This window comes from Dromiciops gliroides, chromosome 1 (assembly GCF_019393635.1).
Source record: "Dromiciops gliroides isolate mDroGli1 chromosome 1, mDroGli1.pri, whole genome shotgun sequence".
In the NCBI taxonomy this organism is placed as follows: domain Eukaryota; kingdom Metazoa; phylum Chordata; class Mammalia; order Microbiotheria; family Microbiotheriidae; genus Dromiciops; species Dromiciops gliroides.
Window position 1 is genome coordinate 67704109 of NC_057861.1, and position 24703 is coordinate 67728811.

Here is a 24703-nt window from a genome sequence, read left to right on the forward strand (position 1 = left end):
TAATGAAAGCTAGATGGTCCCCATTCTGAGCTGTCTCTGCAATCCTGGAATAACATAAACATTCAATGATCCAAGAAAACAGCAATAGGACCAGCGTAGACTTTCTCTCCAGAAATGTGGAAAAGCTCGGTCCTAATTTCAAGTCCAAAATCAGGAAGTAGAGTAGAAGAGTGGTTAAAAAAAAAAAAAAGATGCCTGATTTAATGAATTATTATGGTGGTAGTGAAGCTCAAAACATAAACCCAGAAGAGAATGACACCAGATTATCTCCAAGCAAAGAGAAAAACGTAACTTGGGGAAAAACTCAGCTAGAATTCCTGGAAGAAATGAATCAAGAGTTAAAAAAAACAAGTTTTAAAATGTTTTTATAAATTAGGGTGTTTGAGGAAAAAACTGGAAAAGAAATGAGTCCTGGAAATTGAACCAACAGCTTGGCAGAGGAGGTACAAAAAATTGCCCAAGCAACAAGCTCCCTGAAAACTCCATGAGGCAACAAGAAATGTTAAAACTAAGTCAAAAGGGCAGCTAGATGGCGCAGTGGATAAACACTGGCCCTGGATTCAGGAGGACCTGAGTTCAAATCCAGCCACTTGACACTTACTAGCTGTGTGACCCTGGGCAAGTCAATTAACCCCCAATGCCCCACAAAAAAATAAATAAATAAAAAGTAAAACAAAGTCAAAAGACTGGATAAAAATAGAAGAAAATGTAAGGTATCACATAGCAAAAACAACTGACTTGGAAAAAAGATTGAGGAGAAAAAAAAAAAAAGAATCACTGCATTATCTGAACCCCCATGGCCAACAAAAAAAGAGCCTAAACATCCTATTTCAAGAATTGGGGGCAGGGGGGACAACAATGAGGGTTGACTTGCCCAGGGTCACACAGCTAGTAAGTGTCAAGTATCTGAAGCTGGATTTGAACTCAGGTCCTCCTGAATCCAGGGCTGGTGCTCTATCTACTGTGCCACCTAGCTGCTCTCAAGAAATCTTAAGAGAAAACCGATCAAATCTCTTTAGAACTAGAGGGCAAAGTGAAAATAGAAGAAATACATTGGTCATTTCCTAAAAGAAACCTTAAAATGAACAGTCTCAGGAAAATCATAGCCAAAAGGACAAAGAAAAATACTGCAAACAGCCAAAAAGAAAGAATTCAAGTACCAAGGAACTAGTCAGGCTCATGCCCAACTTAGCAGCCACCACTACAAAATGGAGAACTTGGTTCACAATATTCCAGTGAAGAATAAGATGAGGTTGCAGACAAGAATAACTTCTTACCCAGCATAATCTTACAGGGAGAAAAAAAAATCAACCTTTAATGAAATAGAGCACTTCCAAACATTTCTAGAGAAAAGATCAAAACTGCATAAAAATTTTGAAATTCAAACACAGGAGTTAAAAGAAACATAAAAGGATAAAAATGAATGAATAATAAGGAACTAAACAAGGATAAACTGCTTACATTTAAATACAGGGAGAAGATATATAGGTCCCCTCTGAATCCTATCATCATCAGGAGCCTAATTATATAAGGCCTGAAGGTGATTCTCTTATGTCTTGATGATTTTAAGAGAAGAATGGAAAGAGATGGGAAAAGGAAAACATAGGGGGTGGGGCATGGAGAGGTAAAAGGAAGGTTAGAGAAAACCATCTCACATAATCAAGGTATGCAAGTAGACATCTATTCCAGCAAGGAGGAGGCAATGGTGGGGGGTAAACAGCCGACATTTCAACCTCTCATCTGTACTGGTCAAAGAAGAAGAATACATGCAAACACATGCATGTGCATATTTTGTAGTATTTTCCTCCAAGGATTTATAAAAATATTTATAGTTCTTTTTGAGGTGGCAAAGAATAGAAATATGAGGGGATACCCATAAATTGGGGAATGAATGAACAAGTTATGGTATATGAATGTGCTGGAATACTATTGTCTCTAAGAAATCAGTTCAGAAAAACCTAGGAACAGATGCAGAAGTAAACAGAATAGGTGCAGCTAAGTGGTACAGTGGATAGAGCACTGGCCCTGGAGTCAGGAGGACCTGAGTTCAAATCTGACCTCAGACACTTAATACTAGCTGTGTGACCCTGCGCAAGTCACTTAACCCCAATTGCCTCACTTAAAAAAAAAAAAGTGAACAGAATGGAAAGAAAAATTTTTACAATGACAACAGTATTGTAAAGGCAAACAAAAGGTTTGTAAGCACTTTATATGTTATCTCATTTTATCCTCACCCATAGATTCTATGAGTGTTATCTCCATTTTGAAAATGAGGAATCTGAGGCTCAGAGAAATTATATAGCCAGTGTTGCCCATAGTCATACAGCTATTAAGTGTCAGAGGCAGGATCCTGACTTTAGCTCCAAGCATTCTCCCCCTATACCCTGTTGCTTCTTTATCAAAATATCAGTTTGGAATAACTCTGAGGTACCACCTCACTCCTATCAGATTGGCTAACATGACAGAAAAGGAAAATGACAAATGCTGGAAGGGATGTGGGAAAGCAGGGACACTAATAATGCACTGTTGGTGGAGTTGTGAACTGGTCCAAATATTCTTGAGAACAACTGGAACTATGACCAAAGAGCTAAAAAACTGAGCATACCTTTTTGACCTAGCAGTACCACCACTACATCTATACCCTAAAGAGACTAAAGAAAAAGGACTTCTATGTACAAGGGGTATCATTTTGCTTTCTTTCTTAGTGGGTGAGGAAGGCATGGGAGAAAGGGAGAGAATTTGGAACTCAAAAAAAATTTTAATGTTTAAAAAAATAGCAAAGTGGCAAAGTAGATTAAGTGCTGGGTCTGAAGTCACTAAGACCTGGCTTCCAATTCTACCTCTGACACTTCTTAAGCTGTCTGATCATGGTCCAGTTACTTAACCTCTGACCCTTAGGCTTCTGATCTATAAAATAGGGGTTATCATAATGTTTGTGGTACCTATATCTGAAAGGGCTATATGAAATCATTCATGAAGAGCCCTTAAACTAAGTACTTTCTTATTTGTTAGCTAACTGGGCCAGAAACTAGCTTTCAAAGTTTGGGATTTTAGGGGGACAGTGGGGGAGTGACCTTTGACATTAGTATACTAACACCCTCCTGACCCTTCACCAAACTATCCTCTACTAGGCCCTACCAACACCACATAAAGCAGAAGGTTCACTGACTTTTGTATCCTGCATATCTCATGCATCCTAGGATGGTGTTCATTGTATGTTAGGTTTTTTGTTTTTGTTTTTTTTGCGGGGCAATGGGGGTTAAGTGACTTGCCCAGGGTCACACAGCTAGTAAGTGTTAAGTGTCTGAGGCCAGATTTGAACTCAGGTACTCCTGAATCCAGGGCCGGTGCTTTAACCACTGTGCCATCTAGCTGCCCCAGTTTTTTTTTTTTTTAATTGTAGTACTACACTGATCAATCATGTTCAGTTGTTGGCTCCCTGTGATCTTTGGGTCCTTTGGTCATCTGACCCCAGAGCCTACCAAGCTATTCCACATTACTGGGCTGGCTACTAATTGGAACTACATTGCCTTTGGAATTTATCTATTTCTGCTTCCTCTGCACTGATTAAGTCCAATTTCTAGTCTCTTATGTTGCCACAAAACAGAAGAGGATGGGAGAGGCCACCAAACTAAACTTATTACATTTCATAAAATCTTATATAATAATTGGCTAGTAAAAAATTGTACTAGAAATTAGCCTTTCAGTTTTTAAATTAAGTCAAATTACAAGCTGAATATCCTACCTCTAACACATATTGGCTAGTGACTCTGTCACTTAACTCTAAGCAACCTGAAGACTATAAATTGCAGAGAAGATACCTTCTTACATTGGTAGAGGAAGTTTCCTCACCCAGGAGTTCTTTAAGCCAATGAAATCACAAGCTATTCCCTATCATTTTGACTCAAACAAACTGGGACATTTTAGCAGCTATGAGGGCACATGTAATTAATTTTCTCTAAGATTTTTATTTCATTGTGAGGGATACACACTAATATAGGAGTCAGATAAACTTCTTTTTTTGTTGTTGTTATTGAGGCAGTTGGGGTTAAGTGACTTGCCCAGGGTCACACAGCTAGAACGTGTCAAGTGTCTGAGGCTGGATTTGAATTCAGGTCCTCCTGAATCCAGGGCTGGTGCTCTCTATCCACTGCAGATAAACATCATTTTTAATTTTCAACATTTGTTTTTATTAGATTTCTTGTTTCAAATTTTTTCCCTCCTTCTCCCCGCCCCTGTCGTAAGACAGCAAGTAATCTGATATAGGTTATATATGTACAATCACATTAAACCAGATAAACTTCTAAGAAATAGTTCCGTCCACTTTAAACTATATCATTGAGAACTAAGTGCTCTATCAATTTCCTTTAAATGGACACTAGGGAAAAAAAATAATGCAAATCTTATAAAAGTGTGTAACAATTGGAGTGACGCCACCTACTGGAGAGTTACTGTAGGGAAGCTCGACCATGAGGAGAAGGCATCTGAGGGCAAGCCAGGTGGCTTTTCTTTGGCATCAGGAAGTGATGTTTGCTCGTGGGTACTGTCTATCAAAGCTACCAGCCAATTAGCTTGGAGCTATGTGTTCATGTGGACAGGATGTTCCCAGTTTCACAGGAGGCTTGTGGGAGGAAGAAGGGTCAAGGCTCTCTTTTTTTTCAGGATTCTCGTGGAGAGTGGAGCAGAAATGTGGGCTTCCTGAGATAGCTGAATCTAGGCCCCTTTCTCTCTCTCTTCACCAAATTCTTATTCCCCTTAATAAATGCTTAAAAGTCTAACTCTTGCTAAAGCTTATAATTTATTGGCGACCACTCATTAGATATTTTAGACAGACTAGCTAGAATTTTAGCCCCTTACAACTATCAAGAAAGAAAGCTATTTACCAAAAACAATTTTTTTAAATAGCATTCAGAATTTCATCCTTAAAAATGTCGTTAGTCTTAGTATACAAAAGGTTCCATGACCTCCTAAACTATGGGATTTCGCAAGTAATCATTTATGTTCTATCACTAAGACTATCTTATATACCATGCAGAATGTGTAGGTTTTTTTTCCTTAAGGCAAAGGAGTATATTTCCTGATGTCTCTTAGAAGTGAAGGGCTTTATAACTCTAAGGTAAAATCTCACACCTATCTGAAATGATGAATGCTGGAAGGGAAGAGGGGAAAATAGGTACACTAATGAACTGTTATGGGAGTAAGTGAACTCATTCAACCATCCTGGAAAACAGTTTGGAACTGTGCATACCCATTGACCCAACAATAACACTACTAGGTCTATGTCCCAAAAAGATAAAAGAAAAAGGACCTATATATAAAAAATATTTAAAGCCATTCTTTTTTTGGTAGGGAAATCAAGGGGATGATCATCAATTGGGGAATGGCTGAACAAGTTGTGGCATGATTATGATGAAATACAATTGTGCTATAAGAAATGATGGGGGGGTGGTCTCAGAAAAAAACATTACAAGACCTATATGAACTCATATAAAGTGAAGTGAAAAGAACCAGGAAATCATTGTAAATAGTAAAAGCAATGGTGTAATGATGACCAATACAGTAATGTGAAAAACTTGGCTTTCTCTGATCAATACAATGACCCAAACAATTCCAAAAGACTCATGATGGAAAAAAGTTATCTCCCTCCAGAGAAATAACTGATGAACTCTGAGTGCAAATTGAAGTATAGTTTTCTCGCTTTTAAAATTTTTATGGCTTTTTAAAAATATATGGCTAATATGGAAATATATTTTGCATGATTTCACATGTATAATTGGTATTGAATAGCACCAAAAAATTGGGTTCTATTTTCTGTTTGTATCTGAGTTTCATATGTAACAATTGGATAACCTAAAATTGCAAATGTCTCTAGAATAAAAGGTTCCAAATTTATTTTTCTAATAGTAGACATAAAGCTTGATTTGACTTTCATTATCTTACCTGGTTATTGGCAAAGTAATTTAAAGTTGTGTTAAGATCAATTTTTTAGGAGATTTTTAACTAAGGAAGAGGATCTATAAAGTGACCTGAGTCTAATAAGATAGTCAGCTGGGAAGAACTGCTCTGAGACCACCCCGGGATGGAGAGCTACATCAGATGGTGTCTGGAGAATCAGACAGCTGTATGAGATGGGACTTCTGAGACTTCGATGGACATTTTTTTCATTGCTTACTTTTTCCCTTTGTGTATATTATCTGTCAGGTCTACTTACTAAAGGGGACTGCCCCCTTTGGTTTTGTCAATGTGTTGCTCAATTTCTCCCCTTTCCCCTTCACATCATAAGCCCCATAGTTAAGAACCCTTGGTAAAGTACTTGTAATATCAGTTGGTGATTATTGAGGAAACTTTGTTTCTCAATTAGAATCAAATGGGGAATAAAATACTATTGAGCTTTTAAAAAAAGAATAAAATGGGAGATTGTGAGAAATAATTATTAATAATCAATATCTTGGGGGACCCAGTGATCTCCCCTTCTTTCTTAGTCCTTATTTCATTCCACCCCACCCCACTCCAAAGGCAAGTTCTCCTGGAAAGTAAGATTCATCTCTTCAAACCTCACCCAAGTTTACAAAGGAATCTTGGGTGGAGACAGATCCTTTTGTCTAGATAGCTAAAGGACTTTACTGATGAGATTAAACCACACCTAGGTGGAAACTATTTTGGGTTAGGGTCCGTATTCCTTCTTTAAGACACATATCCCTGGACTTCATTTTCATATAACCCACCTCTAATCATGTCAACCAATTAGATTTGATTGCTATGTGATGGACCTCCTACAGTTGGAAAGGTATATAATTGTGACCCCGCCACTGCCATTAGGGGTCTTTGGTCTGAAAGAGACTGCCAAATGACCATCCTTTCATTAATAATCTGTCAGCCTATTAATAAAATGGTTAAATTACCCAGAAACTACATCTCTCATATTTTTAATCATCACAGTGTCATATTGTTTGCTTTCTCAGTGGGTGGGGAAGGAGAGCATTTGGAACACAAAATTTAAAAATAAAAGAACAATAAAATAAAGAATAAATTGGAAGTACAAAAAAAGCAGCGAAGGACTTTAAAACACATACACACACAAACATATATGCACACATATACAAACTTTTTTTCAAGAATCTAATTTAGTATAACATGGTCAACTTGTTGCCTGATGCACAGATTTTTCAAGATTTTTTAGTATAAATAGCACAGAGCATACTATTATAATAAGAATATTCAAATAAAGACAAATATTCAAAATTCATTTCTTTTCCATTTCTTAGCCCTGGAGTTGAGATCACACCTACACTAATGAGTAGTTATGACTTGAGGAGGACTTCACACATGCCTTAAAAACTTTAGCTTACATAGTATATGAATAACCAGAAATGTGGAGCTCAGCTTTTAGCAAAACTTTCATCACACACACAAATTATACTAACCTCATTTAAAAAAAAACTCCAAAACTTCACATCATAAACAAGTGAAAAGACATGCAAATCTCCTACCTGTGATCCATCCTACATAATCCCCACTACTAGTATTTTACTTTGCAACATATATCAAGTTTTGAGATCATAGACTTTTAAATATGAAAGCGATTTTACAGCTATTTTATCATTGCATGATAAGAGTAGAAGCAGATTCCACTGGAAGTTAGAGAAGAGCTGGGGTCACATTAAGAGTCCAATGGATCTAGGCCTGGGATCCCAGGTAAGCTATCTCATCCCTCAGGATCTTCATCTCCTGATCAGGGAGAATGTGACAAACAACTGGGTTTTAAGCCCAGGCCCTGTGATCCCTAAGCCATGGATCTTTTCCCTGTACCTACTATGCTGCCTTTCTCCATAAACTCCTGCTGAAGTTGAAGCTCACTCATCTTAATATTAGCCAAAAGCCTGGCAAACATGAAGCTTTGAAAGAATCAGAGGGATTCTCCATGATTTGAGCTAAGAGAGGCAACCCTTATGCACTCAAATAACTAACAATTCCTTTATGGTACAACTTAAATAAGAAAAATACTTAAAATTTATGTTTAAAGTCAGATTGGAATCCCTTAGAAGTAGAATCGGAATAGGTACATGTGAAGGCAGGAGGGGAAGAGTGTAGGAAGACGGGATGTGGAAGATAAACAGGAAAGGGACTCCCACTCCTAAAGTCACCTGCACCTCTGGCTTAATCTCCTCTACTGTGGGAGGGCACTTAGCTCCTCTCTAAGGTTTGGGATCTTGCTTGTATAATAAAAGTATGAGACCTAAAATGTTCAAGCAACCATTTTTTAGGTCTCTAAAAATTCATCCTAATACAAAAGGCTGATGATGCAATGTAGGAAACCAGAATGACATTTACAAACCCTACACTAGATTTGAAAAGAAAGGACTCAGTCCTTATAGAAAGGACACAAGTTAGATAAGCCTGGGAAATACAGCTTTATTGGGAAATGCCTCAACATGCCTTTCATAAATCTGTCTGCTGCTTCTTTCATTTCAAAGTTGGAAGGAACCTTAGGAGTCATCTGCAGACCAATCTACCTCAATATGAGAATTTGTTATTCAGATGCGTCTGATTCCTCTTAACTCTATTTAAGGTTTCCTTGGCAGATATCCTGCAGTGATTGGCCATTTCCTACTCTGGCTCATTTTACAGATGAGGAACTGAGGCAAACGGTGAAGTGACCTGCCCAGGGTCACACAGCTAGGAAGATTCTGAAGCTGGATTTGAACTCAGGAAGAGGAGTCTTCCTGACTCCAGATCCAGCAGTCAAATCCACTGAGCTACCTAGCTGCCCCTATAATATGTGAATACCTTCTGTAATATTCCTGACAGGTGATCATCCAGTTGAATACTCCCATTGATTGAATACTTTCTACAGATAACGATTTGAAAATTATCTTCTCTTAAAAAAAAAAAAGGCAGTTAGCACTTGGACAAGTGATGGAAGAGTATCAGCCTGGGACAGTACATAGACAATCATCACAGTAGCATGCTATCACTCCATGCACTTTTTTAAAAAACAAAACTATTCAGAAATCTAATAGATTCCTCTTTTAGTTGTAAATTTCACCAGGATACTTTTAAAATTTATTCAGTTATAAGAAGAAATTGGGGATTGGAGGACAGAGGCTAGAAGCTAGCTAGACCTGTGATTTCACTCTAGCTCCCAGGGCATCATTTTCTCTGCAATTCAGAGTCCTAGAGAGCTGTCTAGAACAGGAGTGTCAAACTCAGATAGAAATGATGGTCACTAACCCATACACAAGGATCCTTGTGGGCCACATACTGACTTAGAAAACCACTTGTTAATATTATGTTTTATTTTATTTGTATTTATTTCATTAAATATTTCCCAATGATGTTTTAACCTGGTGTAGACTGCACTCAGGAGTTTTAGGGGCTACATGCCACATGTCTGATACCTCTAGCAACCTAGAGTCCTTAAAAGTTAAGTGATTTGTCCATGGCCAACACAAGCAGTATGTGTAGAGACACGGCCTAAAACCCAAGTCTTCCTGCCATAGGGACCTGTCTCTTTCCACCATGCTCTGCCACCTCTCGAAAAGTAATAGCTAGTGTGAATTTGAAAGGACAATTAAATGATTTTATGATATACAGTAGGTAAAACATTTTAAAAAGTATCTAAATATACAAAACAGAAAAATGTATGTAAAACTTTTAAAAAAGATGCTCCTCTAATGCTTCACTGTGAAGTAGAGGTGACCCTTGTCTTCTCAAAGTCTAGGCCACCCCCATGTCAAGCTCTAGCAGGAACTGCCAAAATGGGATGGACCTTCAAGTATGGTTCCAGGAATGCATCTAGGTCTGTGTCTATACCTAGGGTCCACCGACCAGCCTAAGTTCAGGGAAGTTCCTTTACCAGACTGGCCTTGGAGTATAACATTTTTTCAGCCATAACCTCAAACGCCTTCCCCTAAGTCATAGAAGATTTGTGCTCTGCATCGGTGGGCCTGTACCAATGAAATCATAAGTTGTTGGCATATCTTAAATATTGTTTAAAATAAAACAGTCTCTACTTAGTCACCATAAAGGCATTTTGTAGAATTACCACTTTGAAAGTACCCTGAAATATCATTTTTCTATTGTTCAGTTTTTAGTGTTAATATAAAAGTCACACAAAAACCATCTGGGAGGAGACAAGGTGTAAATGGTATTTGTCAGATGCAGGCATCCCATTCTTCTTAAAAATACAGGGTAGGGGCAGCTAGGTGGAGCAGTGGATAGAGCACCGGTCCTGGATTCAGGAGGACCTCAGTTCAAATCCGGCCTCAGACATTTGACATTTACTAGCTGTGTGAACCCTAGCAAGTCACTTAACCCCAACTGCCTCACCAAAAAAACAAAAACAAAACAAACAAACAAAAAACAGGGTAACTCTCCATCATTTATTCCTCTGATGGTGCCAACCCTAGTAAACGGTATCATGACTAAGCACAGACCAGACAGAGTCCTGTCTAAAGGTTAGAACTTCAAGCCACATCAGAAATAACCCTTTTTTAATGATTTCAGAAACTTTGATCAGTTAAAATCTTATGAAAGAAATTCAGAAATATTACATATAGATAGCATACCTATTCCACAAGTTTATGAACACAGCTGTCAAAGCTCATAGGTACACCAAAAAGATCCATCGATTATTGCTATTTTAAGGTTTTCACTGTAACTTTATTTACATAAAGTTAGTGGCGTTTTGTGGATGTGGCTATTCATTCTCATGGGTGCCAGACTGTATTCTAATTCCAATGAATACTGCAAATTAAAATTAAGGTACTGTGCTAAAAATACGTGCCTAGAAGACTCAGAGAGGTTTAATTTAGACTGTAGGAAGCTTCCTAGTAATTAGCCATTAATTATTTTCCAAAGAAAATCAAAGGAGGTGGAGATAGATATGCTTTAGGATAGAGGCCAATAATCTTGATGATGGAGGACCTCTTATGTTAGTAGGAGCCAACAAGGAAAGGAACCAACTTCTGATTAACCAATAGTTCTAAAGTTGGGCCCAGAACATGGATAAGCACAGCTGTGATTATACCAGCAAATGCTGCCCTCCAGAGGCTCAGAAAATTCCCTTAAGGCAAGAAATAAAGGAAAAGAGAGGGTGTGTAGATTTCTTTTCCTGTACCCCTGGCCCTGGAATTATACTCTAGACTCAGCAGAGGTGAAGAGACTATGCTAGAGGACAGTCCTTGATGTACATGACACCCAATTATGACCTTTTGGTTACAAGGAATGAAAAGGAAATAGGATGGGGTCTGCTAAGGGGAATAAGGTGTTAATCTCTGTTTTGAGAGAATAGTTTCAGTCCATGCTGAAAAGCGAGCAATTAATTTACAAAGGATAGCACTTGCTTTCAGAAAAAGTGTGCACAGATGAAGAATATACTTTCTAACCTATAATTACGTTAAAATATTCCAGCTCTGGGGGCAGCTAGGTGGCGCAGTGGATAGAGCACCAGCTCTGGAGTCAGGAATACCTGAGTTCAAATCCAGCCTCAGACACTTAACACTTACTAGCTGTGTGACCCTGGGCAAGTCACTTAACCCCAATTGCCTCACTTTAAAAAAAAAAAAATCCCAGCTCTAATATCCATAGGATAAAATCTTTTTACTAGCAAAAGCTAGAAATGCCAACATGCCTACTTAACTAAATAGTTTGCTCCATGACTATTTTTTCACTAATGGAGCCTTTAGAGAATGACATTTTCCAAGTGACTTTCAACAAAAATCTTGCACATTTTGGAACTGGGCCCATTAGAGTTTTCAAAGAGTTGTTTTACCTTTACTAAGGTGACCTCAAGATATGCTTTACAACTATCCTTATACAGACAAGGCAAATATTAAATTCTCTTATATGACTGTACTATAGCCAACAGACATCAGTGTTATCCAAAGCCAACTTTTTAAAAAAACTGAAAGGTAACTGTATATGAATTACCAACTGTATCATTTTATATCAGGCTGAGATCACAAGCCGTCTGTACCCTTAACATTATAATATTTTAAAGGCTTGCTAAAAGACTATTTGATCTGCCAACTTCAAGGTGTCAGATTTGTTTGTAATGGCTAACAGAGGAGCTCATAAAAGTGTGTTGGCCACATCCTTGAAATAGGCCCTGTTAATTACTCTTCAGGAAATATCAATGGTAAGAAGCTCATGTTTTTAAAAGGAGAAAACTATGGGGGAAAATTCATTTCCCCCCTAGTGGTCAGTTTATTAGGGAGATTTTCAGATCTTTCTATGGGAGAAAAATCTACACCAGTTTGTGTTACTACTATCATAACTTTTTAGAATTATGATTAACATGAGCAAATAAGGAAACTTTGTTTTGAATGGGACTTAATAAGAATACACAATAGAGAAAAAGGGGAAATAAAATCAGGAACTTAAAAACATTCAGGAAGTTAGAGCTTTAAAGCAAGTAATAACTTTCTTTATAAAGAAGTAGGCTTATTTCTTAAGGGAATAAAGTCTGCCTGTAGCAACATAATTCCTAATTTTGCCCAGCTTTAAACTCAAAACACTATCGCCTCCATTGAGCAGTCTAGTATAGGATCTAACTATTTCTAGTGACTTAGCAGGAATACCTGGTCCCACCAAACTATAGTACATACCGTTGCTGGAGATGAACGTGAAGTATGGGACAGAGAATGTCTAGTGTTATCCATCCCCCCATGAATGAGATAGGCTCCTGAGCTGGAGATGATCTGACTCCCCCCAACGTCCATGGTGATGCCCACCATACTGTGAGAAGGAATGGCTGATGGAGAAGATGCCACAGTAGTCACCTGAGCTCCACCTCCTGGTGACTCGAAGTAGGAAGCAGCACTGCTAGGGGCATAAATCTGAGCTTCAGTGTTGTAGGAATAGGCAGTTCGTCTGTTAATGGAATTGCAATGTATTAATCAATTAAAGGAATTATAATTAATATATCAAATGATTATCTAATCTCAGCTGCCAAAGAAGTTCAGTAAGATTTCATTAATGCCTATCTACTGAGACATGCTTAAACACACTCTGATACATGAATGTAAAAAATAATTTATAAGAAGAAATCTAAGGAGTACAGGAAGGCTTATAGGATACAAAACATAGTAGATAAAACCAGGAAAATAATATACACATCAACTACAACAATGTGAATGGAAAGAACAACAATCAGAACTGAACACTGTGTAATTATGATGACCAAGATGGGCCCCAAAGAAGAGATACTGAAAAGCAACTCCCTCACTCTTTACAGTGGTGGTGGACAATAAGTGTGAACTACTGCACATACTGTCACACTTGGTTGATACATTGGTGAGTTTTGCAATACCATTTTTTACTCTTTCCTTTAAATTCTCTGATAGAAAGAATGTCTTGTCTGGGGAGAGGTGGGAAGGAATACATTGAGAAAGACAAAAGCTCTCAATTTTTTTTTTTTAAACAAGTTTGGTAGCGATGCAGCTAAGATGGATTGGGAGTTATTCTCAGTTTTCAGGTATAGATCTTTACTATAATCTGATTAAATAATACTTTTTGAGATGCCACTACACTACCGTGCACTCTCAGACACATGTGCCATAAGGGATGATGGTCTGTCTTGGCAATTGCCGCCAAAGCCTCACTGTGCTTACATGAAAGCTACAAGAGGCATCTTCTCCAAGCTATGGCTTTAGTTTTGTTGCTCCATCCCTCTCATGTTAGTCAACATCACTATGATTATAAATACTAAGAATTCTCATGCAAAAGCATGAACAACATGTGTTTTTGGAAAGAAAACATGCACATACATGGCTCCATTAGTGTAGACAGTATCTCCTCCTTCCACATACTGGACCTGGGCTGGATAGACATGCTGAACAGGTTGTACCTGGAATGAATATGAAATACTTGTATTACGGACAACATAATTTTCTTTATGACAATTTCTGATGTTTTAAGCTAAAACCATCCGATCTGATGTTACTAATAGTAAAGAGGACAACACTATGCTAGACCTATTTTCTTCAAACAACAAATAGCTTAATGATCCTGCCATGTGCAGGGAAAACAAGTTGTCACAGGCTTTTCAGATGTTTGTAGAAGATGAAAAACATGCTCCCTGTATATTCACTGGGTCTAGACATACATAAAACTCAATAGAAAATAAGGTTAAAAAGAGAACTTGTACGTTCAGAAAAGGAACAGTTAGCCTGGCCTAAAATTAGTGGAAGAACTATTTTCAACAAAGCTCCGATGAAACCTTTGATTATCCTACTGCTATCTCCTCTGAAGGGACAACGTTACAACCATTTCAAAGTAACTATCTTTTCCCTGCTGCAATGATGTGAGCGAAGCACTCACAGGATGTGCTACCAGAATCCAACATTCTCTTCTCTATCCATACATGAGTCTGGGCTTCTTGGATTGTTACTAAGTAAGTGTAGGACTATGAAAAGAATGAGAGCCAAGGTAGGAGGGGAAAAGAGAAAGAGAGTGGAAAAGTACAGATCCATTCTATCCCAGACACTTATCCTGTGATGTTGATGTGCTTACTTCTGGCTAGGGTTTTAGTCAAAGTCTTTGTACATGCTGTTCAGGGCAACTAGGTGGCGCAGTTGATAGAGCACTAGCCCTGAATTTGGGAGGAGCTGACTTCAAATCTGACCTCACACATGTACTAGCTGTGTGACCTTGGGCAAGTCACTTAACCTCAATTGCCTTAAACATCCGGGATCATCTCCAGTTGTCCTGATGTATATGTTGCCACTGGACCCAGATGGCTCTGGAGGAGAGTGTGAGGTTGGTGACTTTTTCAGAGCCCCCCCTCACTTAGGTCCAATTCACTGCAAGTTCTGACATCACCCTCTAGAACAAAGGACAAACAACAACAATGTGCATGCCTTACCAGGTGAGCTGGAGAAGCCCAGCCCACTGCATCACGGAAAGGGAGAGTTCAAAGGGGCCTTAGACAACAGGCTCTTCATTTTACAGATAAACAAACTGAGTCACAGAGAGGAGAGATGACTTGCCCCAGTGAGGGACCCAGGGTAGGTCTCTCTCTTCAAGATACACCATTGTACAGGTAAATCTCAAAGCTCTTTCCAAGGACAGAACAAGTCCTTTAAAGCTGCTCTTAAGGCAGGAGAATGGTAATACTGTCCAGTGGAATAGTGTTCTAACAAGCTTTTAGAGGATTCCAACTTGCTAATTTCCATATACTTCAACCAGACCCATTACCCAGTGTCCCAAGGATCTGCCACCCTTCCCAATATACCCTCTGGGGCTGCTGATGTCTAATTAACAAACTTCTTTCCAGGAAGTTACTATGCAAGACAGAAATGATTCATGTGATATGGGTCTGGTGACAGGCTGTCATCCAATGACCAGTTCAGCTAAGTGGCTGCCAGATGCTGAAGCATTACACTTTCTACTAATGGGCTGCCAACTGTATCCAAGGAGAAAGTATCCCGATAAAGGAAATCAAGGCTCTTTTCAGGTATATCCGTGGTCTAATTATAAAGTATATCAGATTAACAGCAATGCATATCAAGCTATCTTCCCTTCCCTTGGTTCTTCTCTAAGCCTCTCTGAGAAATGGAATGGAATTTTTTTTTTAAAATGTATCTGTAGTTCTCGGAACAACTTAAAAATGGGTTTTAAAAAATGGGTAAAAAAAATGAGAAGGTGCCATAAAGGGGAAAAATGATGTTTTGATAATGTCAGTTCAGTCCTGAGGTCCAGATCTAAGCTACAGGAAAGATGCCAGTGTGCTGGATTTTGAGCCAGGAAGACCTGGGTTCGAATCTCACCCTGGGCACTTCATCTAATCCTGGGAAAGTCCCTTAACCGCTAGGAGTCTCTGCTTTCTGATCTGTAAAATGAGATTGGACACAATAACCAACCTCTGAGGGCTCCCCCTTCCAGCTCCAAATCTCTGCTCCTATTACTCCACTGCCATATGTACCAGGAAAATATGACTGTCTGCCAAACACTGCTTTACATTCAATTCCTTCACCAAGTCGTGTGTGCGTGAAATGCGACTTGCAAACCACAAGAGAGGAGGAATGCGTTTTCCTGCCTTAAACCCGGACTAATCAAGGAGAGAGAGTGAGTGCTTACACATTCAGGAAGGCAGGGAAATGCCCCAAGTGATACACCAGTGCTAGAATGAGAGTGCTGTCTGCTTTGATCTCTGAGAGGTGAGCTGAATAAGGAGAGAACACTCGCCTGCAGGTGAAGTACTCAGTGTGGCTTCAGCATTTTGTGCTGAGCACTGTGAATTCCATATCAGCCAAACCCACACTCTAAATCCCAAAGCCAAGTACAAGTGACTTTTGGACTCTCTTATTCTTTTGGACTAACCCACCCCAACCCACTAATTCAAATAGCTGGAAGATGATTTCTTTATTTTAGAGTAATGAACCCACCTGCAAATACTAAAGGCTACCCATTATAATCATCTTTAAACATATGAACAGAGCAGGCAACATCTCAAACTCAACACCTTCGAATCCGAATTTTATCATCTTCCCCTAAGAATCAATTGTTTCTGACTTCTGTTTCTGTCAAGGACACCATCACCTTGTCCCCAGTACTCAAAACTTTAGTGGATTTTTTTTTTAACTTCTCCCTCCCTTTTCCTCCTCCCATATCCAAATCAATGAACAAGTCCTGCTGTACTTCAACAGACCTCCTAAAAGGAATGTTCCAGCTGCCAATGACCTCTGAAATTAGGACTAAAGCAAAAGCTTCCTAATGAATCTCCTTACCACCACTTTCTCCCCACTCCAACCCACTGCTGTCAAACAGATTTTCTTCATAGTTGTCCTATGGTCTAGAGCTGCTTTGGCCATCTTTTCAGTTATCCCTTGCTGTACAGAGTTCAAACTCTTTACTCTGACTTCAAAGCCCTTTATATCTTTCTGGCATTATTTCCTACTACTCCCTTCCAAATAAACAGCCCAAATGGATGGTTTTCCTGTTCCATGTCTTTGTTAATGCTATTCCCTAAGCCTGGAATCAACAAGCATTTATAAAACACTAACTACATGATAGGGACTGTGCTAGATACTGGGGCTTTTGGGGTTACAAAGACAAAAGTGAAATGGTTTCTGCCCTCAGGAAGCTTATATTCTTGCTTTTTTTTTTTTTTTTTTTTTTTTTGCTGGGCAATGAGGGTTAAATGACTTGCTCAGGGTCACAGAGCTAGTAAGTGTTTGAGGCCAGATTTGAACTCAGGTCCTCCTGAATCCAGGGCCAGTGCTTTATTCACTTCATGACCTAGCTGCCCCATGGAAGCTTATATTCTTTTCAAGGAGATAGCACACACAAATAAATAAAGGTAATCTGCAGAAAAGAAAGGCCCGAGCAGCTGTAGGGATCAGGAATAACTTCGCACTGAAGGGACCACTTGAGCTGAGCCTAGAAAAGAGCCCATTTCAGGTATTCAGGACAGATGGTGAAAAGTCAGAGACTGGAGAGGTAGTGGCATCTGTGAGGAACAGGAAGAAGGGCAATTTAGCTGGACCCTATATCAAGTACAAGAAGGATTATGATTTGTAGTTGGAAAGGTAGATTGGGGTAAGCTTAGTCCTTCTGAAAGTCTTCAAGCTGAGACTGAACTTTTTGGATATGGAATAATGGAGATTCTTTTCTGTGCATGGGTTGGACTAAATGGCTGCTGATGTCCCTCCCATCTCTCAAATTCTGTCACTTTATGAAGTTGTGAAAGACTTAAAATGCAGGAAGAGTTTACATGGGATCCTAGAAGGTAAGAGGGAGTCACTGAAGTTTACTAAGAAGGTGAGTGACATGGTTATACTTACACTTTAAGAAAGTTACAGGGCAGCTAGGTGGTCAGTGAATAAAGTACCGGCCTTGGATTCAGGAGGACCTGAGTTTAAATCCGGCCTCAGATACTTGACACTTATTAGCTGTGTGACCCTGGGCAAGTCACTTAACCCTCATTGCCCTGCCCCCCCCACCAAAAAAAATTACTTTGGCAGCTCTATGGAAGATGGGGGAAGTAGGTAGAGAAGTGGATAGAGTACCAGGTCTGGAGTCAGGAAGACTCATTTTCATGAGTTCAAATTCTACCTCAGATACTCATTAGCTGTGTGACCTTGCTTCGGTTCCTCATCTATAAAATGAGCTGGAGAAGGAAATAGCAAACCACTCCATTATCTTTGCCAAGAAAACCCCAAATGGAGTTATAAAGAGTCAGTCATAACTGAAATGACTGAACAGAAACAAAAATGTGGAAGATGGATTGAAGTGGAGAGAGCTTGAGGAAAGGACCTCTCCTCTCCCTAATCTCTGGCTTTTGAAATACTATTTCTGTTCTTCAAGAACAACTAAATACCATCTCCTCCATAAAGTATTCTTTTATCATTCCAATAAGAAATGATCTTTGGGCAGCTAGGTGGCGCAGTGGATAGAGCACCAGCCCTGGAGTCAGGAGGACCTGAGTTCAAATTTGTCCTCAGACATTTGACACTTACTAGCTGTGTGACCCTGGGCAAGTCACTTAACCCCAATTGCCTCAATAAAAAAAAAAGAAAGAAAGAAAGGAAGGAAGGAAGAAAGAAAATGATCTTTCCTTCTTCTAACCTTTCATAATCTTTCTAACATTTCTCATAAATGTCCCCTTCTTTCCTCTGAGACACCACCCTGGTGTAGGCCCTCATTCCCTCACATATGGACTACATTACAATAGCTTTCTGGTTGGGGTCTCCCTACCTCCAGAGTCTCCCCATTGCAATCTATCTTCTACTCGACTGACAGTAGGTCTAAATATGTCACTCCCCTACTCAATAAACTCCAGTGGTTCCTTGTTACTTCTAAGATCAAATACAAAATCCTCTGGATTTCAAAGTCCTTAGAACGTGGTCCCCTCACATATATGTGCATAAGCATACATACACATGTATATATACACACACATGTATGTATGTGAATGTATACATACATATTACATAGTCTATGATTATTTTTCATTCACTATACTATATGGCATTTTTGTATATGTACTCTCTCATGTTAGATTGTAAACTCCAAAAAGGAATCAAATATGTCTTAACATCTAGCACATACAGTGCTCTTTACATATTAATAAGTAATTGTTGAACGAATTAAAGGAAGGAAGAATCCATGGACAAGTAAAAAAAAAGATAAATGCCACCTGAAAATTGTACCACAAAAGACAGATTAAATTGACATAGTACATGCCCTATAAGATTTTGGAGTCTGAGATTAAATAATATTGATGTGGAGAAATCTAAATTCCTTTTTCAACTGTACCAACTGTACAAGTGTGAAACATTTAATGCAGTAATATTTACATAGTATACAAACAATCAGACAAATGAATAATGAATCATGGTAATTGCCCAAGCAGATAGGAATTTCCCCTACAGAAAAATTAGTCAATAATTTTAATTGAGTTATTAACTGTATTCACTGTGTACAGAGCCTACACAAAGCCTAGAGCAGTGGCAGTGTCAAATTCAAATGGAAACCTCCTGCAGGCTGCATACTGACTTAGAAAACCACAAACTAACACTACCTGTGTTTTACTGTATTTTTGTTTGTTTTGCTAAACATTTCCCAATTACATTTTAATCTGGTTCAGACCCCACTTGGGAGTTCTGCAGTTGAGTCTGGACGCCTCTGATTTATAAGTGTCAAAGACTTATTACCTAGATCTAGGTGCAAGATAAAACAAAAAATAAATAGAATATAATGCACCTCACTTCTAATTAATTGGAAAAATAAGATTTTAGGAATCGTCTTAAATGATGGAAGGAAGAGACTATGAAAAAGATTCAGCTATGGAAAAAGGATAACATAATGTATACTTAAGGAGTGAACAGTGGGAGGAGGCATTAGGGTGTAAGAGAGAAGATGTGAGAAGTAACGTAGTTTTGGCATCCTGATAAATGGCAATAAAAGAGAAAAGAAGAATATTGGTCATGCTCTTCAGTGAAGATAAGAAGGAATTTTTCAGGGTCTTTAAAAAGACTACTTAAGAGTGTAAAGGGCTGCCTTGGGAAGGAACATGACCTGTGATCAAAGCCATGAGTAAAATAGATGACCTTGGCAACAGAGTACAAGATCAGCCAAAAGGCAGTTGGGTTATAGAGTAAATGAAAGGAGATTATGCAACAGGAAAATGTAGTGAAGGACTAGGCAAGCCAACATCCCACAGAAATGGAGAGACTTAGAACTATAGGGACCTACAGAAATCACTCAGTCCCACTTTCATTTTATGGATGAGGAAACAGAAGCTGAGAGGTGAATTTTCTTGTGTGGGGAAGAGAAAGGAGGCCAGTGTTACCAGATTGTAGAGTATGTGGAGGGGAGTAAGGTATAAGAAGATTAGAAAGATAAGAGAGGGCCAGGTTGTGAAAGGCTTTGAAAGCCAAACAGAGAATTTTATATTTGATTCTAGAGTTAATAAGGAGGCAATGTTGTTTATTGAAAAGAGGAATGAGGTGGGGCAGCTTGGTGGCATAGTGAATAAAGCACCGGCCCTGCATTCAGGAGAACTTGAGTTCAAATCTGGCTTCAGACATTTGACACTTACTAGCTGTATGAGCTGCCCCCCCCCCAAAAAAAAAAAAAAAGAAAAAGAAGAGGAATGAGGGGCAGCTAGGTGGAGCAATGGATAGAGCACTGGCCCTGGAGTCAGGGGGACCTGATTTTACTCGCAGCATCAGACACTTACTGGCTGTATGACACCCCTCCACACACTCCAGGGGAGGGAGGGGGGGAGACATTCAGACCTGAGATTTGGAAAGAACAATTTGACAGCTGAGTGGAGGATAAACTGGAATGAGGAGACTCTTGAGTCAGGGAGACCAACCAGAAGGCTATTGTAATGGTCCATGCATGGGAGCATGAGGGTCTGCATCAGTGTGCCTGCACTTTTGATAAGTCTTAGTTCACATGCTACTGAAGCCTAGTTTGCAGAATCTTAAGCATAACCTTGCTGGCATGTGAAATGAGCCCAATTGTTTGGTAATTTGAACATTCCTTGGCATTACCTTTCTCTAGGACTGAGATGTAAATTTATCTTTTCCAATCCAGTGGCCATTGTTGCTTTTTCCAAATTTGCTGACGTACTGAGTGCAGCACTTTAACAACATCATCTTTTAGGATTTTAAATAGCCTAGCTGGAAAGGCTGACTGGACAGGACCTTAGAGATCAATTTATCTAATCCTCTCAGTTTGAGGAAGGTGCAAAAGGCTGAAACAACTTGCACACAATCCCGAAGCTTGCATAGTGACAGAACTCACACTAGGAGGGAAGGGAAGAGAATAGGCATCTATATTGAACCTACTGTGTGCCAGGTACTAGTCTCACTTGATCCTCACACAAACAACACTGTAAGCAAAGTGCTACTATTTATCCCTATCTTACAGTTGAGGTGAGGTGAGCACAGACTTGAGGCCTGTCCAAGATCATATAGGGATCATCTAAGCATCTGAGAGATCAGATCTTCAGATCTTAAGTTCCTTTAAGTTTTCCTGATTCCAGGCCTAGGACTGCATCCACTGTGCCACCAGCCATCCCAGGTCTAGAACCTACATCTCCTGAAAATATAGCAGTCTTTTTACTAAATCACAGAATCTCAGAGTTGAAGAAACCCCTCTACAAGACACTCTAGTGACCTTTCAGATGAGAAGACCTCCAGGGAAAGGGGATGCTACTATACACTACTATGGAGGAAGCTACTAGACAGCTCATTCACTAGGAAATTTATCCTTATGTTAAACCTAAATTTGTCTCTTTGCTTTCATTTCTTTTATTTTTTTCCTAGTTCTACACAAGGAGAAAAAAAAAATCAAATCTATCTTCCACATGAGAGCTCCTCAAATATATGGCTGCCCATAGGGAAAGGGAAAGTGGCTAGACTTATGAATTCACTGACATAGAGAACTTTGGGGTAAAATTGCTCCCTTTACCAATGCAGATCTGTATCTTTTCTGCAAATTATAGTTGCAGAGAAATGCCTTCTCATACTTAAAATAAGTTAATGCCTCTTATACTTAAATTAAATTAAAAGCAGAAATGCATGAACATATTTTAAATTTGACATGTCCCTTGAGATATCTGAAATATCTCTTCAGATCAAGGGATATTTTTAATTGTATTTATTTTTGCAGGGCGATAAGGGTTAAGTGACTTGCCCAGGGTCACACAGCTAGTAAGTGTCAAGTGTCTGAGGTCAGATTTGAACTCAGGTCCTCCTGAATTCAGGGTCAATGCTTTATCCACTGTGCCACCTAGCTGCCCCCAAGGGATATTTTTAAGGTCTTGTCTCCTTTTTTTTTTTTAATTTAATTTTTTTGTGTGTGTATAATTCTATTTTTTCCCAAATTACATGTAAATACAAATTTTGACATCAATTTTTAAAAAACTTTGTGTTCCAAATTCTCTTCCTCCCTCTCCCTCCCACCCCCCCAAGAACTCAAGCAATTCAATATACACTATACATGAGCAGTCATGTAAAACATTTCCACATTAGCCAGGTTGTAAAAGAAAATAGACAAAAACAAAACTTCAGATAAAGGAACTAAAAAAAAATTATGCTTCAATCTATATTCAGACACTATCAGTTCTGTCTCTGTAGATGGACTGCATTTTTCATAAGACCTTCAGAGTTATCTTAGATCATTGCATTGATGAAAATAACCAAGTAATTCACAGCAGATCATCTTGCAGTATTGCTGTTATTTTGTATACAGTACATTTCATGTTGTATCAGCTCATGTAAGTCTTTCTGGGTTTTTTTGATAGCATCCTGCTCATCATTTTTTAAAATTTATATTCATATAGTACATTTATATAGTACTTTAAAGAGAGATTTCCTTACAATAAACCCATGACGTTGATTCTTGCAACAACAGTAATAGATAACATTTGTATAGTACCTTATACCTGACAAAGAATTTTCTTCACAGTAGCCCAGCAAAGTACTATACATTTTAGCATCATTATCAACCATCATCAATCAATCTTCATCATCAATCAAACCTCATCTTCATCAATTAATCCTCCTCCTCAATCAATTCTCATCTTCATCCATCGTCTCCTTTTTTCAAAACAACAAGTAATTGACCCTGCTATGTTATCAAAAGAATATACCTGATCCTTCCCTGTTGCTGTTGGGTGGGTAGGTAGCACAGTGGGTAGAGTACCAGGCCCTAAGTCAGGAAGACCTGAATTCAAATCTGACCTCAGACATTTACTAGCTGTGTGACCCTGAGCAAGTCATTTAAACCTGCCACGGTTTCCTCATCTGCAAAGTAAGTCAGAGATGGAAATCAGAAATTACTCCAGTTTATTTGCCAAGAAAACCCCAAAAAGGGATCATGAAGACTCAGACTCAACTAAAAACAACAATTCCCTTTTCCAGGTACAACGCAGCAAATTTAGGTAATTGACCCTGCTACATCACCAGAAGAAGATACCTCATGCCTTCTCCTTACAGAAAAAAAGAACTGTGGCATCTAGATACAGATTGCGCCATACTATTTCTACTTTTTTTGTTTTCCTTCTTTGAGGTTTTTCCCTTTTGCTCTGATTCTTCTTTCACAGCATGACTGATGCAGAAATATGTTTAATGTGACTATGCACGTATAACTTATATTGGATTGCTTGCTGTCTTGGGGAAGGGGAGGGAGGGAGAAAGATTTGAAACCAGAAATCTTATGAAAACAAATGTTGCAAACTATCTCTACATGTAACTAGAAAATAATTTAAAAAAAAAAAAGAATTACAGAGTAAGATAATGTAGTATAACAAAAAATTAGAGTTATTTCAATAATTTAAACCAATGCATTGTCCTAAATATTATAAGTTAACTCCTTAAATCATATCTCTTTGGAAGGCAAAATGTATGTTTATAGTGAGACATAATTATATAAAAATTTCACTGGCCGTCCCCCCTGCCTGGAATGTTCTCTCTCCTCATCTCTGCTTCTTGATTTCCTTTAAATCCTTGCTGATATCTCACCTTGTACAGGAAGTCTTTCTCTATTTTGATTAATACTAGTGCCTTCCTTCTGTTGCTTATTTCCTATTGTTTTCTGTATAGAGCTTGTTTGTCTGCAGCTATTTGCATGTTATCTTTCCAATAGATTACGAAACCCTAGAGGGATGAGACTGGCCTATCGATATACCCCTAGGTTTAGCACATCACCTAGGTTCTTAATAAATGTTTACTGACTAACTGATAAAAATAGATTTCCTCTGACACCAAGCATAAGTCAATTTAGAAAAATTTATACGCTTTGTCTGTTGTTCAAAAACTTTAAATACTTAAAGAATAAAAACAAATGAGCCCAAATCAACTGTGGTTTCACTTTTGAAGTCAAACATAGAAGTGGTTATGTTACCTGCTGGGAGGCTGCCACAGGTTGAACAACTGGGGCCTGAGCAGACGCTGATGTACGGAGTGCCACAGAGGTCGCTGAATCTGATCCGCCCTCTGGATTCTGCATGCTCAGTTCTAAAGAAAGGAAAGATCAGAGTTGAGTGGGAAAGTATCCTAAAGAAGAAAGCTATTAGAAGCCCAAAGTTAGGAGGGTACTGACCACATAGAGGAGTTATTCTTCCAAAGATTAAATACAGAGATCCTGCTCTTACTGTGCCAACAATAAAAAAAGGTCGCACAATTGTTCCATAGAAAGAAAAAGGGGAGGAGAGAAGAGAGAATGTGTTTCTAAATATAAGTAT

The 24703-nt window shown here is 38.7% G+C and overlaps 1 protein-coding gene across 2 annotated transcripts in view; it reads right to left on the reverse strand.

Annotated features, from left to right (window-relative positions):
* The window catches only part of RFX2 (regulatory factor X2), a 166686-nt gene that overhangs the window by 53860 nt on the left and 88123 nt on the right, over positions 1-24703 (reverse strand). For both annotated transcript variants that reach the window (XM_043979802.1, XM_043979801.1), the window contains exons 2-4: positions 24364-24476; positions 13770-13849; positions 12609-12873 (exon numbers count right to left, since the gene is read on the reverse strand). In XM_043979802.1, coding sequence (XP_043835737.1) covers positions 12609-12873; positions 13770-13849; positions 24364-24468 — 450 coding nt within the window. In that variant the 5' untranslated portion in view covers positions 24469-24476. The remainder of the gene's footprint in view (positions 1-12608; positions 12874-13769; positions 13850-24363; positions 24477-24703) is intronic.